The following is a 12655-nucleotide window of genomic DNA, read 5'->3' as shown; positions in this document are numbered from 1 at the left end:
CGTTAGTCAGCATGAAAGAAAAAAAATCCGAAAAAACATGCCTCAGGAAAACTGCTGTAGTTCATATATTACACGTCCAAAAAATATTTGCTTTAAGCATATGAAAGCTGAAGTTAATGTCTACATCATGAAGCCAAGAAATATTTTTTTAAATTTTTTTCAATGAAATGACCACAAAAAGTTCAAAAAAGTGGTCTGAAAACCCTACTTTTCATTAGATTGCTAGTAAAAACTGTTTGAGCGGTGATAGAGTTTTTGAAAAAATATCATTACAAATTTTATTCTAATTCTGACATTTTGTTGTCTTTAGATTTTTGATGCAACAAAAATTAAATTTACTGGAATTTTTCAAAGTTGACTACTTTGCGCAATTTTTTTAAAATTGAAATTTCATTTGTTTTTGTGGTCCACCGTCAGGTTGTACCCGGATTTTCACTGCTTTTACTTTGTTTGGACCAATAAAAAGTATATTAATTGGAAAGCACATTTTATCTACATTCTAGTTAGGTGCAACAATTCACGCTGTAAGATTTCACAAAAATATGAAAATTATAAACGTAAAATCATTCCTGAATTTCTAGAGCCACAAGCAGCACGTCCAGCAAAACGTGTTTGTTTGCTTTCCGAGTAGGTACGGTGGGTGGTGATTTGAACAGAGAGCCAAGCCGAGAGCCGAAATAATGATGCGTGTCGTGCGTTTCTTGGTTGGAAATTTTAAGCAATATAATATTCATTTACACACAGTTCACTTTTTTGGTTGACCTGTAACAAAAAATAAGAATAACCGACGTTCGTATTTTACAATATCAAAATGATGGCAACTCCAAACTGCAGCTTTTACAAAAATCCTGGTAAGCACATCATCATTTTACTTTGGCTTAATAATGTCGTTCCGCATATTAGTAGAGAAATAAGTATGTAGACGTTTTATTCAGGATTAATAATATCATGAAGTAACAAAACATTATAACGTCTCAATGCATGTATTAAAATAGATTTATTTAATCTTTGAGGCTTGAGTATAAAACAAGATCATTATTTGCAAAATTTTCAAACCACATAATTTTATTAATATACTAGAGCTCATATTTTGGGTTTACTTTGATCAACATCGTATTATGGTAGATTCGCCTTTCTTAAAATATTCGGAGTATTCTATTCCAACGAAACATGCATACAAGATGAATAAGTATACGATGAAAATCGCCTTAAATTATGCAACAAAACAGTAGTGAATATAATATTCAAGATTCAGACATATAACGAAAATTTGACCGAAAAAATGTATATACCTTTTTGGCGTATTATTACTGTTCGCTATTTGTCTGACCCATGAATATATTCACTCCTTTTTTGTTGCATAATTAGAGGCAAGATATCCAATTCATACACACCTGGCGGCACACCACGCACGCGCAACATCAAGGTTCAGGTTGCATATTAGATCATAGGGCGAGTGGCTCGCCGTGGAATCGGAATATTCATCCAGGTAAGGGCCCACAGGTCACAGGACCATCCTTCCTTTACCCCAACGTAGGTCACACAATACTTTTATGGAAAAATAATACTTAACTATACATACTTACATGTCCTGTATGATAAAGTAAGCATCATTTTTCCGGAATAAAGGTGACACAGTTTCAAAATTTGAGTATCGATTCCTATAAAAAAGATAGCACAATGATGGCAAATTTTGCCTTCAATGAAAGCTTGTTAATACCTCGTTTAGGCATCATTTCGATAAAAATTTTGAAAGCACAACGATGCCAAATCTTGTCTGTAAATTATACCATAAAGTGGCATCATTATGCCCTCAAAATGTTTTTGGAAACGTTGGCTAAACGAGGCATCATTAAGGTTTCAGTGAAACCTACAGTTGATGTAATCGAGGTATCCATATATGAAAAGTGAGACCCAAATTTTGGCATTGTACCACCTTTATTCGGGCAAAATGATGCCTCAATTTACTTTCAAGGCATGATACCAAAATTAGGTATAATTTTGCCATAGAAGTCTGCTCGGGCGCACGATGCCAGTAACGAACCAATTTAATGTTTGTGTTCAGTTAAATTTAATTTTGAACACTTAAATAAATTTGATTTTTCATCACAGAAAATTTAATACCAAATCATGCTTTCATTTGGATCTCACTATTCTGCTGTATCGTAATAAATGAAACCTTAATGATGCCTTGTTTTGTTGTCTCGGAAAATACAAAACCAAATAATGCTTTCATTTTGGTCTTAATGCCTTATTTAGGTATTGATGTGGCATCAAATTTCCATATATTGATGTTTCAATGAAACCTTATTTTGCCATCGGGAAAAATTCGATTCTAAATTTTGCCATCATTTTGGCATTGATCGCTCTTTTTGGTTACTGTTTGCTATCGATTTAGGCATCAAAGTCTGCTCGGGATACTATTTTCGCATAATCCAAGAGTGCATTTTAAGTTATATCACAGAGAAGTTATATGTACTTGATTCTTTGCTCAACTGGTCATCATTTATCTTTCTCGCATCATTCAAGAGCGAACTTTTACAAGATATTTGTTTATACAACATCCAAGCGTATATTTTGGCAACACTTGTTTTCCATGTATTCAATCTCAATACGCATCATTTAAGAGCTTTCTTTTTCAATAAGCATAATGTCGCAAAAACCACTTCGTCGAAAAGTATTTTTGCGACCTTTGGTTGCACGGCAATTGAGTGCAGCGTGAAACGCCGTTTAAACCAAATTGCACTTGAAAATTATGATGTCACGTCTTAAATTCAAATCAATTTTTAATGCTATTAATTGTTCGAATAAAACCAAGCGCCGATATGTGGTCTAGCGGGTATCTGGTATTGGTATAACAGACGTACTGGGTTCGATTCCCGGTATCGGCAAGAAAACTTTTGGGTTCGAATCCCATAAGTGGCCGACAGGTAAGATGTGTTTCCTCTTATAACTGACTATATAATAAGAATGTTGAATTAGTGGGCAATACTCGGATTCATAATTTCAAATCAGGAACGGTACATTTTTACTGTGCTAAACCAAGATGATTTTCGAATGGTAATAAAACAACGTTATCCGGGCCAGCTAGTATCAAATAAAATGACGCTGAAATTCGCGAAAATTTTTGAAATTCATTCCTTTGTAGATGATTTCCTGTGGCGTGACCAAAACCGCTTTGTAAACCCTCCTATTATCAAATAATTTACGAATGAGTACACAACATATAATAAAACGAGAAAGCCCAATAACAAGTCAAATTGTTCTGATGTTCGAATGACGTTGATTATTCAGACACAAACTTGGAAAAGAAACAACGCCTTCCATTGCAAATAGTCAACGGGGGTGAGATATATGGCTTCTACGCTATAATCGTATAGGCTTATCAAGCCGCGAGGCTCGTCGGGGGTTGATTAAATAAAGTATATCCGAGTTCGCAAGTACGTAACAAACTCTAGACGATCACCGGTAGCGAGGAAAAGTATCTTCTAGTTGATAAGCGGGGATGATACAGCTTGTCCTGTACGTCCATGTATCCAGCCGACCACTGGAGATAGTTGATAAGAGCAGCTTGTTGATGTCGGCTTTTTTTTTAATTAAGAGCGCGGGATGGTGTTTGCCAACGGATTTACAATTTCCAGACATTTCTTCTTGTGATATAAAGAGATCGTGGATCAACGGTGAGAGTAACAGTCAAAAATCATTGGTTGCTTCCACCGTTTGATCAGCAAAGGATAGAAGTATTTTGCATTTTATTTGAAAACTTTTTTTATCCTAATATGGAAACAATAGAAAGGATACCAGGTAAGTGGCTAGATCAGTGGCACCGTGCCAATATGTATAAGAAACGTCTAAAGTGTTGGCTCTACCATTATTGTGTGTTACCCTGTGCGGCGCCTGACGTGAGGTGACTCAAAATAGTCCTATCGTCTGACTTGGGTAGCTGCTTCAATTCGTATTAGCTTCAGCGGGCTGTCGAAGCCAATTTGAAGCAAGTTTTTTCGTCAATTTCGCCGGCTTGAGTCTGCTTAAGCGAGTGTTTCCAGTCATCTCTCGTCACGTGCCGCGCGGAATGACTTTATTGGTTTCTGTCATAATGTCGCCACACTGAACCTCGAAAATACCCAAACTTGAGAACTTTCCCCGCCAACCTGAATGAAACTCCCTCCCTACGGGTTTGGCTATTGGAGGCATAACCCAAAGATAGGCTCTTAAAGGAGAACTCAACCCCCAAAATCTAATACCGCAATAAAATGGAAATCAAAATAAGAAAATTACTGCAGGTACGGGAATCACACCCATACCTGCAATGGCTTTGCGATTACCATCTCAGGATGCTAACCGCTCGACCACCGGAGAGTTGTTGAGAGAGGCAGCTACATCATCGTATATGCGAGACTTTATGCGAATGAAGCGGGAATAAAAGTTATCCCCCAAAAAAACAGTTCTTCGCTTTGAACTTACCCCCCAAACCTAAATCTGCCACGACGGAGGTAACAGAATCAGACGCGCTTACAACAAAACCCCCCCAAAAAAACAGTTCTCCGCTTGAAGGACAAGTTTGGCGTATTGGCAAGCTGGGATTTTTTCACAATCTTAAGTTGTCAATCTTGAACTTAGGTTTGGCGGGTGGCAGTTCTCAAGTTTGGGTATTTTCGATTTTCAGTGCAGGTATTTCTTGAGGCAAACGGGCGCTTCAATCGGTTGAGTTCAAACTGGACAAATGAATCATACACTGCCGACCGAAAGTTTGGGATCACCCCTCCAAAAATATTGGAAATTTCGATCGGCCATACCTCAGCCATCTTAAGACATATTGCAATTCTTTTGATCTCATTCAAGAGATCGTGAGCGAAACCTTCTTTGTATGTTTTCGACAAAATGGTTATGTTGTGTAAAGGTTCCAAACAGATTCCAATTGTTTTTTTCCATGTGAATTTGAGTAAAATATCATGATTTTGCTTCTATGGTAAAAATAATAGATCAATACATGACTGAAAAAAGTGTGCATAGATAAAAAACAGATTTTATGATAAAGTAAGAGTATTTCATGAAATCAACGATATTTTTTTTATATTTTTACATTACATTCAAATCAGCTTACCAGATGAACAGTACATTGTTTGATAGCAGAGATACGCATGAAACAAAAATGCATGTTTTAGAAGACTGATCCCCAAATTTTGGCAGTTACACCATACTACGAGATGATCTCAAACTTTTAGACGATTTATCTAATTTATAAGTTTTAAATACGTTGCTAATTTTGCACAAAATTAATCAAATGTATTTTGATAAGTACGAAAAATAGATTCGCATGCAACTCGAATTTGAAATTTGCCCACCCCACCCTGAGATGATCGGGTTTAAATTTTAAGTGCAAGTGCAAGTTTAGGTTATACCTACTAACTTAACATATACTTTTTTTTGCTCACTATCTTTTGAATGAGATCAAAAGAATTGCAATATGTTATAAGATGGCTGAGATATGGCCGATCAAATTTTCCATGTTTTTGAAGGGGTGATCCCAAACTTATAACCGGCGGTGAATGTTTTAAATTTTAATATTTATTTGAATTTTATTTATTTATTTTTTTTTTATTTTTTAGAACCAAAACCTGCAGAAGTACACCGCAGTATTACATTCGATGATGCTCTCTCCATGACAAGTAAGAAAAGTACAGCCGTTGTATCAATCCAGCAATGTTTTAAACAATTTGTTATTTGTAGAGTTTGGAAGATTCAATTACGCGCTGATTATAATTTCCGGAATCATACTCGCATCGGTTTTACTGGAAACACTCGGAATAAGTTATGTCATTCCAGTAGCAGAATGCGACCTGGAAATGTCAACGAAGGAAAAGGGTGTTCTGAGCGGGGTTTCGTTCCTAGGTATGGTCGTACATCGTAGATTAAAGTAAATGTTTGTTTAACTTTACTTTGTCCGTTCAAAACCTGTCTCTTCTCTTAGCAACCTCGTTCCATTTTACAGATGAGATGAGGGAGATTGTAAATTTCAATTGTTTTATTGCAGGGATTATCGCAAGCTCCCACTGGTGGGGCTTCCTAGCGGATACGCGAGGGAGAAAGAAAATAATAGTTCCAACCTTGTTCCTTACCTTCCTTTCTTCGGTACTGTCCAGCTTTGTTAAGGAATTTTGGATTATAACGGTTTTACGGTTTTTCGCAGGTTTTTTGTAAGTCTTCTAATTCTCAATTTAATAACTTAAAAAACTCATTCGTTTTTTATTAGTATTTCCGGTTCTTCGGCAACTATCTATGCCTATTTAGGAGAATTTCATAACAGAAGAAATAGCTCTCGAGCAATCATGGGAGCTTCATTTGTGTTTGGAGTTGGCTGCCTGATGCTACCTTGCATTGCATTTCTGGTCATCAACCAGGAATGGGGGCTAGACATTCCCCTAATAGACTTGAAGTATAAGCCCTGGAGACTATTTTTAGTTGTGTGCGCCCTACCGAGTCTTTTATGTGCGTTCGCGTTGCTCAAATTTCCGGAAAGCCCTAAGTTTCAGTTTTCACATGGCAAACCCGCGGAAGCGCTAGAAACCATCCATTGGATGCACAAGTTGAACACTTGTGGGAAGGAGTCTCGTTTGCAAATCAATGAAATAGTTGATGATTCAGAAATTCAGCAAAAAAAGTACCATCGCGATGAACCCGAATGCAACAGCAAAATATTGGGATTCATGAAACTTATGTGGGATCAAACTGCCCCATTGTTTATGCAGCCATACCTAAGAAAAACCACAATAGTCTGTGTACTACAGTTTGGGATCTATTTCTCCTCCAATGGAATGTACATGTTTTTCCCTGACATCATAAACCGCGTGGCCGAGGTGCAATCCACAGGGCACACACAAATAACGCTTTGTGGCGCTGTTGACAGAACCAGATATGTGCACCAGAATTCAACGTTTGAAGAATTGGTTGAGTTTTACCCAAAATGCAACGAAAAGTTAGACATCAGCGCTTATGAACATTCCTTCATTTTGGAGCTAATGTATGCTCTTGGTCTTGCCGTAATCGGACTTATTATCAGACCAATAGGAAAACTACCAATTCTTGTATTTGTCTTCGTGTGCTGTGGAATTTCTGGGATCCTAGTCATATTTATCGATGTGCCACTTTTGGCGACTTGGATGTACCTCATATTACTCGCTTGTGGTTACTGCATCAGTATCGTTAGTGCTGTTACCGTTGAATTATTCCCTACCAACCTTAGGTACGTATGGACCATTATCTTAAATCTATTGCGCAAATTTAAATTAATTTTTTCATCAATTCCAGGGCTATGGCTGTTTGCATATCGCTGATGTTCGGGAGACTTGGAAGTGTTGCTGGTGCCAACATGGTCGGATTTTTGTTGGATACGCAGTGTGAGGTGACTTTTTGGATATCAGGTGTTTCGCTTTTGGGATGTGCTATCCTTTCGTTCTTCATTCCTGGCATTTTTAAAAGAAATGTTCCAGAAAAAGAGGATGCCGGAATCGAGAGTGCCTAAGCATAAGTTAAAACTTTTTTATACGATAACCGCTTGAAAGTGACGATAGACTGAATTAATATTAAGAAGAAACTGAACTAATACTAATATGTTTTTATACGAACTTTGTTTCTACTATACTGTTTTATGAAATTGTGAAACACTCTCCTGTCTTTTAAATTCAAACGTTTTTTCATTTTTCGAAAAAGGGGCCGAATCGCCGAGAAGACCGATGGGAAGCAGCGATGCCACACATATCGATTTTCCGGTATTTATACCGATTTTTGAGCAAAATTTTGACCAAGAATCGGTATATACCCATTACCGATTTTTGGCAAAACATCAGTCTGCTTTGTGCTTCCGTCGCGTTCAGTCCGTTTTTTTTACGCCGGTGACTGTCGGTGAGAAGAGAACAACCCGAATCGGATTATTCTTTTAGTGGTGACAGTGGAAATGGTTGTTTAAAGAAATAAATCAGAGAAACTAATCCACGGGTTTATTTAAATTACGCGATTCAGTGAGATGTTTGGCGAAAATGAAGGGTTTTTCGGCAACAACGCATACGGTGTTCTCTGGGTTGTGGAATACCGAAGGAGGGTGATATGAAGGAGAGTGGTAGTGGAAAGAAAAATTATTCGAGGCGTTATTTAGTGGAAACCCGAATAGCCAAGACCATGGTGATACAACAATTAATCAATGATATTCATTCTAACAATGAATTTCAATGTTAAATTGAGATTTTTTGTATGATGGTGAAATCACCATGGTTATAACAATAACTGTGAATAATACGGTCGAAACATAATATTTCACTGTATATCTAATCCGCTTAGTGGGATTTTAAAATTAGCGTGTATCGTTTGCTGTCAAATTGAATATTTCAATTTTTTATGGCGCGTGTTCGATGTTAAAAAAAAATCATTCGGAGAGCTCGCTACGAAATACCAAAAGATGGTAAGTTTTATCATGCAGTTAATCAATTCAACTTCCTTGAATCTCATGATATTTTTTTCAGGAAAAGCTTACGAGATTGCGGCCAAAAGTCGGTACAAAATGCTGCTGGAGGAAGATCCGGATTTCAGCCGGAAGGTCCGCAAAATACTCGAATTGGACTAGTGGAATTAAGACTTACGGTGGAATTCCCACAGAAACATTTTTATAAACAGACCCCGAATAGAAAAACATTGTGAAAAAACCATGAATTTCATTTTCACTTTACCATGGATTTTATGGTTGACACTATGAATATCATGGTACAAGAAACGTTGAATTTACTGTTAAATTCATTGTTTTTGACAGTGAAATTTATGGTTTTGTCCAAAATTACTGTAAATTGTTACTTCCGGATCGCGGTAACAATGAAAGTTCGTTTTCAGATTCGTAACGTTCCCTTTTATTTGTCCGTTCGAAGCTCTACCGGGACACGTTTTAAATTCCTACGATATCAATAACAATTATAATAGATAAATTCTAAATTATAATCTGTTAGCTTACGTTTAGTGAACTTTCTACCGTATTCTTCTGCCTCGATTCCAGCTTTTCGCTTCCGCTAGTCCCTACACCTTAAACAGATCTAGGTTAGAGATATTACTAAAATTTCTCTAAGAATTTCTCACCTTTGTTCGAGTTTGGTTGAATCTGGCGATTCCGAATCAAAACGCTTGCTGCGTGGTATTGTAACCTAAATTAAACGGTTGCACATTAGGGATAATCACTTATTTTCATATCTAAGCAAAGCCTACCTGGGTTTAACTTTCCTGCGCAGTTTCACTTCGCACCCTTCCGTACTAATAAGTACTTGCAATTGCCTAGACAGAGATGGATTTTATGTTAGAACTTATGTTGCACAATCTAATTCCAGGCCTACCTTAGCACGTTAATTTAGGGTAAGTATTTGAATTTCACAATAACCACTGTGCACTAATTAGCTTCGGATCACCAAACTACAATACTTGAATTCAACAATCTTTGTTTTGTTTACTAATCTATCTCGCTTTATTTTTCCCGCCTATACTCCTGAACTCACTTCTCACCTACACATTCGAACGCATCTTCGAATTCTCCTGCTGTCATTGCGCGAGTGCGTTCAATGGCACTTTCGATATCGAAACCCGAGCAGACTTTGATGCCCAAATTGATAGCAAATTGAAAGCATCATATGATGTCAATAGCAAATTGATAGTATCTTTTGCTATTAAATTTTATACGAGAGCAAAATAAGGCATAATTGAGGTCTCATTTATTTCGATTTTACAGCAAGATAAGACCACATTTAAGTATCAAGAGCAAATAGCGAGCAAAATTTGGTATAGACTTTAACTTGAGAGCAAAACTAGGCATCATGGAGGTGTCCTTTTTTTTTCTTATAAAATGCAAACCCGAGACCAAACTTTGAATATGCTTTGAATGTTGCTGTTAAACTAAACCAATGGCAAAGTTAGGCATCATTGGGACATCCCTAATTTTGACCAAATAAAAATTTTAATCAAAATTAAAGCATAACTTTGTAAGAATATATTAATTTACTCCTGATTAAAAACAAAAATTGATAGCAAAAGTAGGCATCGATGAGCTGTCCATATTTGTTTAAATAATGTTAATATGAATCAATTCCCGAGCATACTTGATGCCTGAATCGATAGCAAACAGCAACTAATATGTGCTACCAATGCCAAAACGATAGCATAATGAAGTACCGCATTTTGCCCGTTGGCAAAATTAGGTTTCATTGTAGAAATATGATGCCAAAACGGTATTGAGACAAAAATGAAAGCACTATTAGGTTTTGTTTTCTCCAAGATAAGAAAACGAGGTACCATTAAGGTCTCATTTATTACGATAGAGCAGAAAAGTGGAATCAAAATGTTGCATGATTTGGTATTCGATTTTCTGTGATGAAAAATCAGATGTATATAGGTTTTTAAAATTATATCGAACTGAACTCAAATAGCAAATTTTTTCGTTACCGGCACATTGCGCGCATTCTAAGTGTAAATTTTTTAGTGAGGCCAAGAAGGCCCTCTCCCCACTCGGCACAAAAAACTTGTAAAACAAAAAAAAACTTATTCGAAACTACCACTAAATAAAAAAACGTATTAATGTTAACGTATCTTACGTTATGTTATGTATTTTCCTTTTCGAAGTATACCGAATAAAAATAAAAAAATTAAGTAGGATCCTAATTTTTAATAAATAATGAACTTTAGTAAAATAAGAGTTCTTAACTGAGACTCAAATGAGGAGTTCAAAGTGAAGATTGTTGTCTGAAAATATCGTAACTTAACTCAAGGTATTGCTCGTGTAACTTGGTAAAACATTTATGTACATTGAAACCAAGATTTTCAATATGATGTAGAAAAGTTAAATTTTTTTTTCTGATTTACAATTTACGGCGGTGAGAGCATCGGTTCAAAATTTATGCAGTTGTGTTGAAAAAATAAAATGTAATGATTTTTTGCTTTGGCTTTGTTTTTTTTTTATTGAAATAACGAACAATTTATTTTTAAAACGCTTTGACAAATTTCACTTTTCTTTATTCTTCAATTTAAAATCTTTACATCCCAACTAAAAACTTTAGCCAAGCTTGAACATAATCAATAATTCCAAATATGACCCGATTTACACATAACTTGAACAGTGTGTGTTTGAAAAAAAAAAGTATTATATTTTGTTTTTCATCCTTCACATTACTTAGAAAAATAAATATTTCATCGAAATTATTATTTTTTTGTTAGCATTGTCAAGCAATAGCGAGTTATCATTAAAACATTTGAAAAAAAAACATTAAACGAATGAACCATTAGACATGTATTTGAAGTTACCGATCCAAGTGTAAAGAAAATATTTACTATAGAAGAAGAGGAACGTCGGTCGAAGAAAATTTATTGAAAGTTGCCGTGTTGTTTACATTTTAGTATTCGCTTAATCGGTTCCAATTTGCAACTTATCGGTTAACTATCAGTGTCCCTTAAGAAGTGAGTATAGTTTATGAGCCTGTTGTTAAAAACAAATTGATCAAAATCAGGTAATCCTTCAAAACAATCCCATTCTCAAAACTTTCTTCTTCCAACTTATCGTTCTAGATGGGTCTCTATACGCATTGCTTTCCATTGATTATGTTCAGATGGAACTCGGGGCGTAACGAAGACGGGACGATTCTGTACGGTGGACGTGATCACCAGAAGCATTAGTGTGTATGTGCTCCAGTAGCTGTAGCAGCTTCCAACGAATAAGAACGGAGCAATGGTTTGGGCTGCACCCAATGCTGAAGCACAAACCACCAGCGGAAGATGGGTCCACACAGATAAACTTAAAACATCCTCCGTAGTCTCTAGTGAAGACCGTTCTACGGAATCCAACACCTAGAAGATGTCCGAATCTTGTTTGTAGGGGTTATGTAGAAGCTGCGCCATCTAATTGGTACTGGATTCTCGTCGAAGTCGCTGGAAATCATGAGAGTGAACGATATCTTCAAGTTGACTGTCCGACGAAAACTCCCGGCTTATTCAATTCAAAAGCGGTTAACGATTGCGGCTTGGGAGATTACGACGGTCGCCCTGTTCTTGCTTCCGGGAGAAATAACGAATCACACAAGTGACAAGTACATCAATGCATCAACTTTTAATATAATGGTTCATTTCAATAGACACAATCCAGAGTTGAGCAATGTAAGTACAGCTTTTTTTTTCTCTTCGATTTTTCGATCCAGAAGTAATATGAAACGTCCTAGTGAGTGGTTGTAAACGTCAACCAAGACTCTTCTCTAGACATATCTCAAGTATCCCGAACAAAGTGAGAGGCCTACTCGCAGCAATCAATATTTTGTACTCGATGGCCTGTTCAGATAATTTTTTTAATTTAAACCATGCATTAACTATTCAATAGTTAAAATTAATTGAAGTAATTTCAATAGTTTAAAAAGATTTCCTCAAAACCGTTAAAACAAACCAACGATGAGTTCATACATTCATCATAAACATAAAATAATGTATAAAAAGGCGATTTTCCTTATGCATTGTCGTTCATACCTCATTGATAAACGCCTTTATGTATGCAAATAAATTGTAATAATGATTTTGGTTAAAATTGATAATTCACAAATAGAAACTTTTTATTTTCATTGAGATGTTCTTATTAAATTTATTCCATTGACAA

General features: G+C 36.1%; 1 protein-coding gene across 1 annotated transcript; it reads left to right on the top strand.

Moving 5' to 3' along the window:
- The first annotated feature begins 3700 nt into the window (after nucleotides 1-3700).
- Nucleotides 3701-7583, top strand: LOC129739948 (synaptic vesicle glycoprotein 2B-like). The gene is made up of 6 exons (XM_055731506.1): nucleotides 3701-3804; nucleotides 5610-5669; nucleotides 5731-5892; nucleotides 6035-6197; nucleotides 6254-7243; nucleotides 7309-7583. Exons 1-6 carry the CDS (start codon nucleotides 3780-3782, stop codon nucleotides 7520-7522), a joined length of 1614 nt encoding a protein of 537 aa, XP_055587481.1. The 5' UTR covers nucleotides 3701-3779; the 3' UTR covers nucleotides 7523-7583.
- The last annotated feature ends 5072 nt before the right edge of the window (nucleotides 7584-12655 follow it).

This window comes from Uranotaenia lowii, chromosome 1, assembly GCF_029784155.1.
Source record: "Uranotaenia lowii strain MFRU-FL chromosome 1, ASM2978415v1, whole genome shotgun sequence".
NCBI lineage: Eukaryota > Metazoa > Arthropoda > Insecta > Diptera > Culicidae > Uranotaenia > Uranotaenia lowii.
This window is presented reverse-complemented; position numbering and strand designations above follow the sequence as displayed.

Excerpts from the sequence above, each read along its gene's own strand:
- LOC129739948 (XM_055731506.1), top strand. The coding sequence starts at position 3,780 with ATGGAAACAATAGAAAGGATACCAG. Across the intron at positions 3,805-5,609 it reads AACAATAGAAAGGATACCAG|AACCAAAACCTGCAGAAGTA; the intron begins GTAAGTGGCTAG and ends TTTATTTTTTAG. Across the intron at positions 7,244-7,308 it reads TTATTCCCTACCAACCTTAG|GGCTATGGCTGTTTGCATAT; the intron begins GTACGTATGGAC and ends CATCAATTCCAG.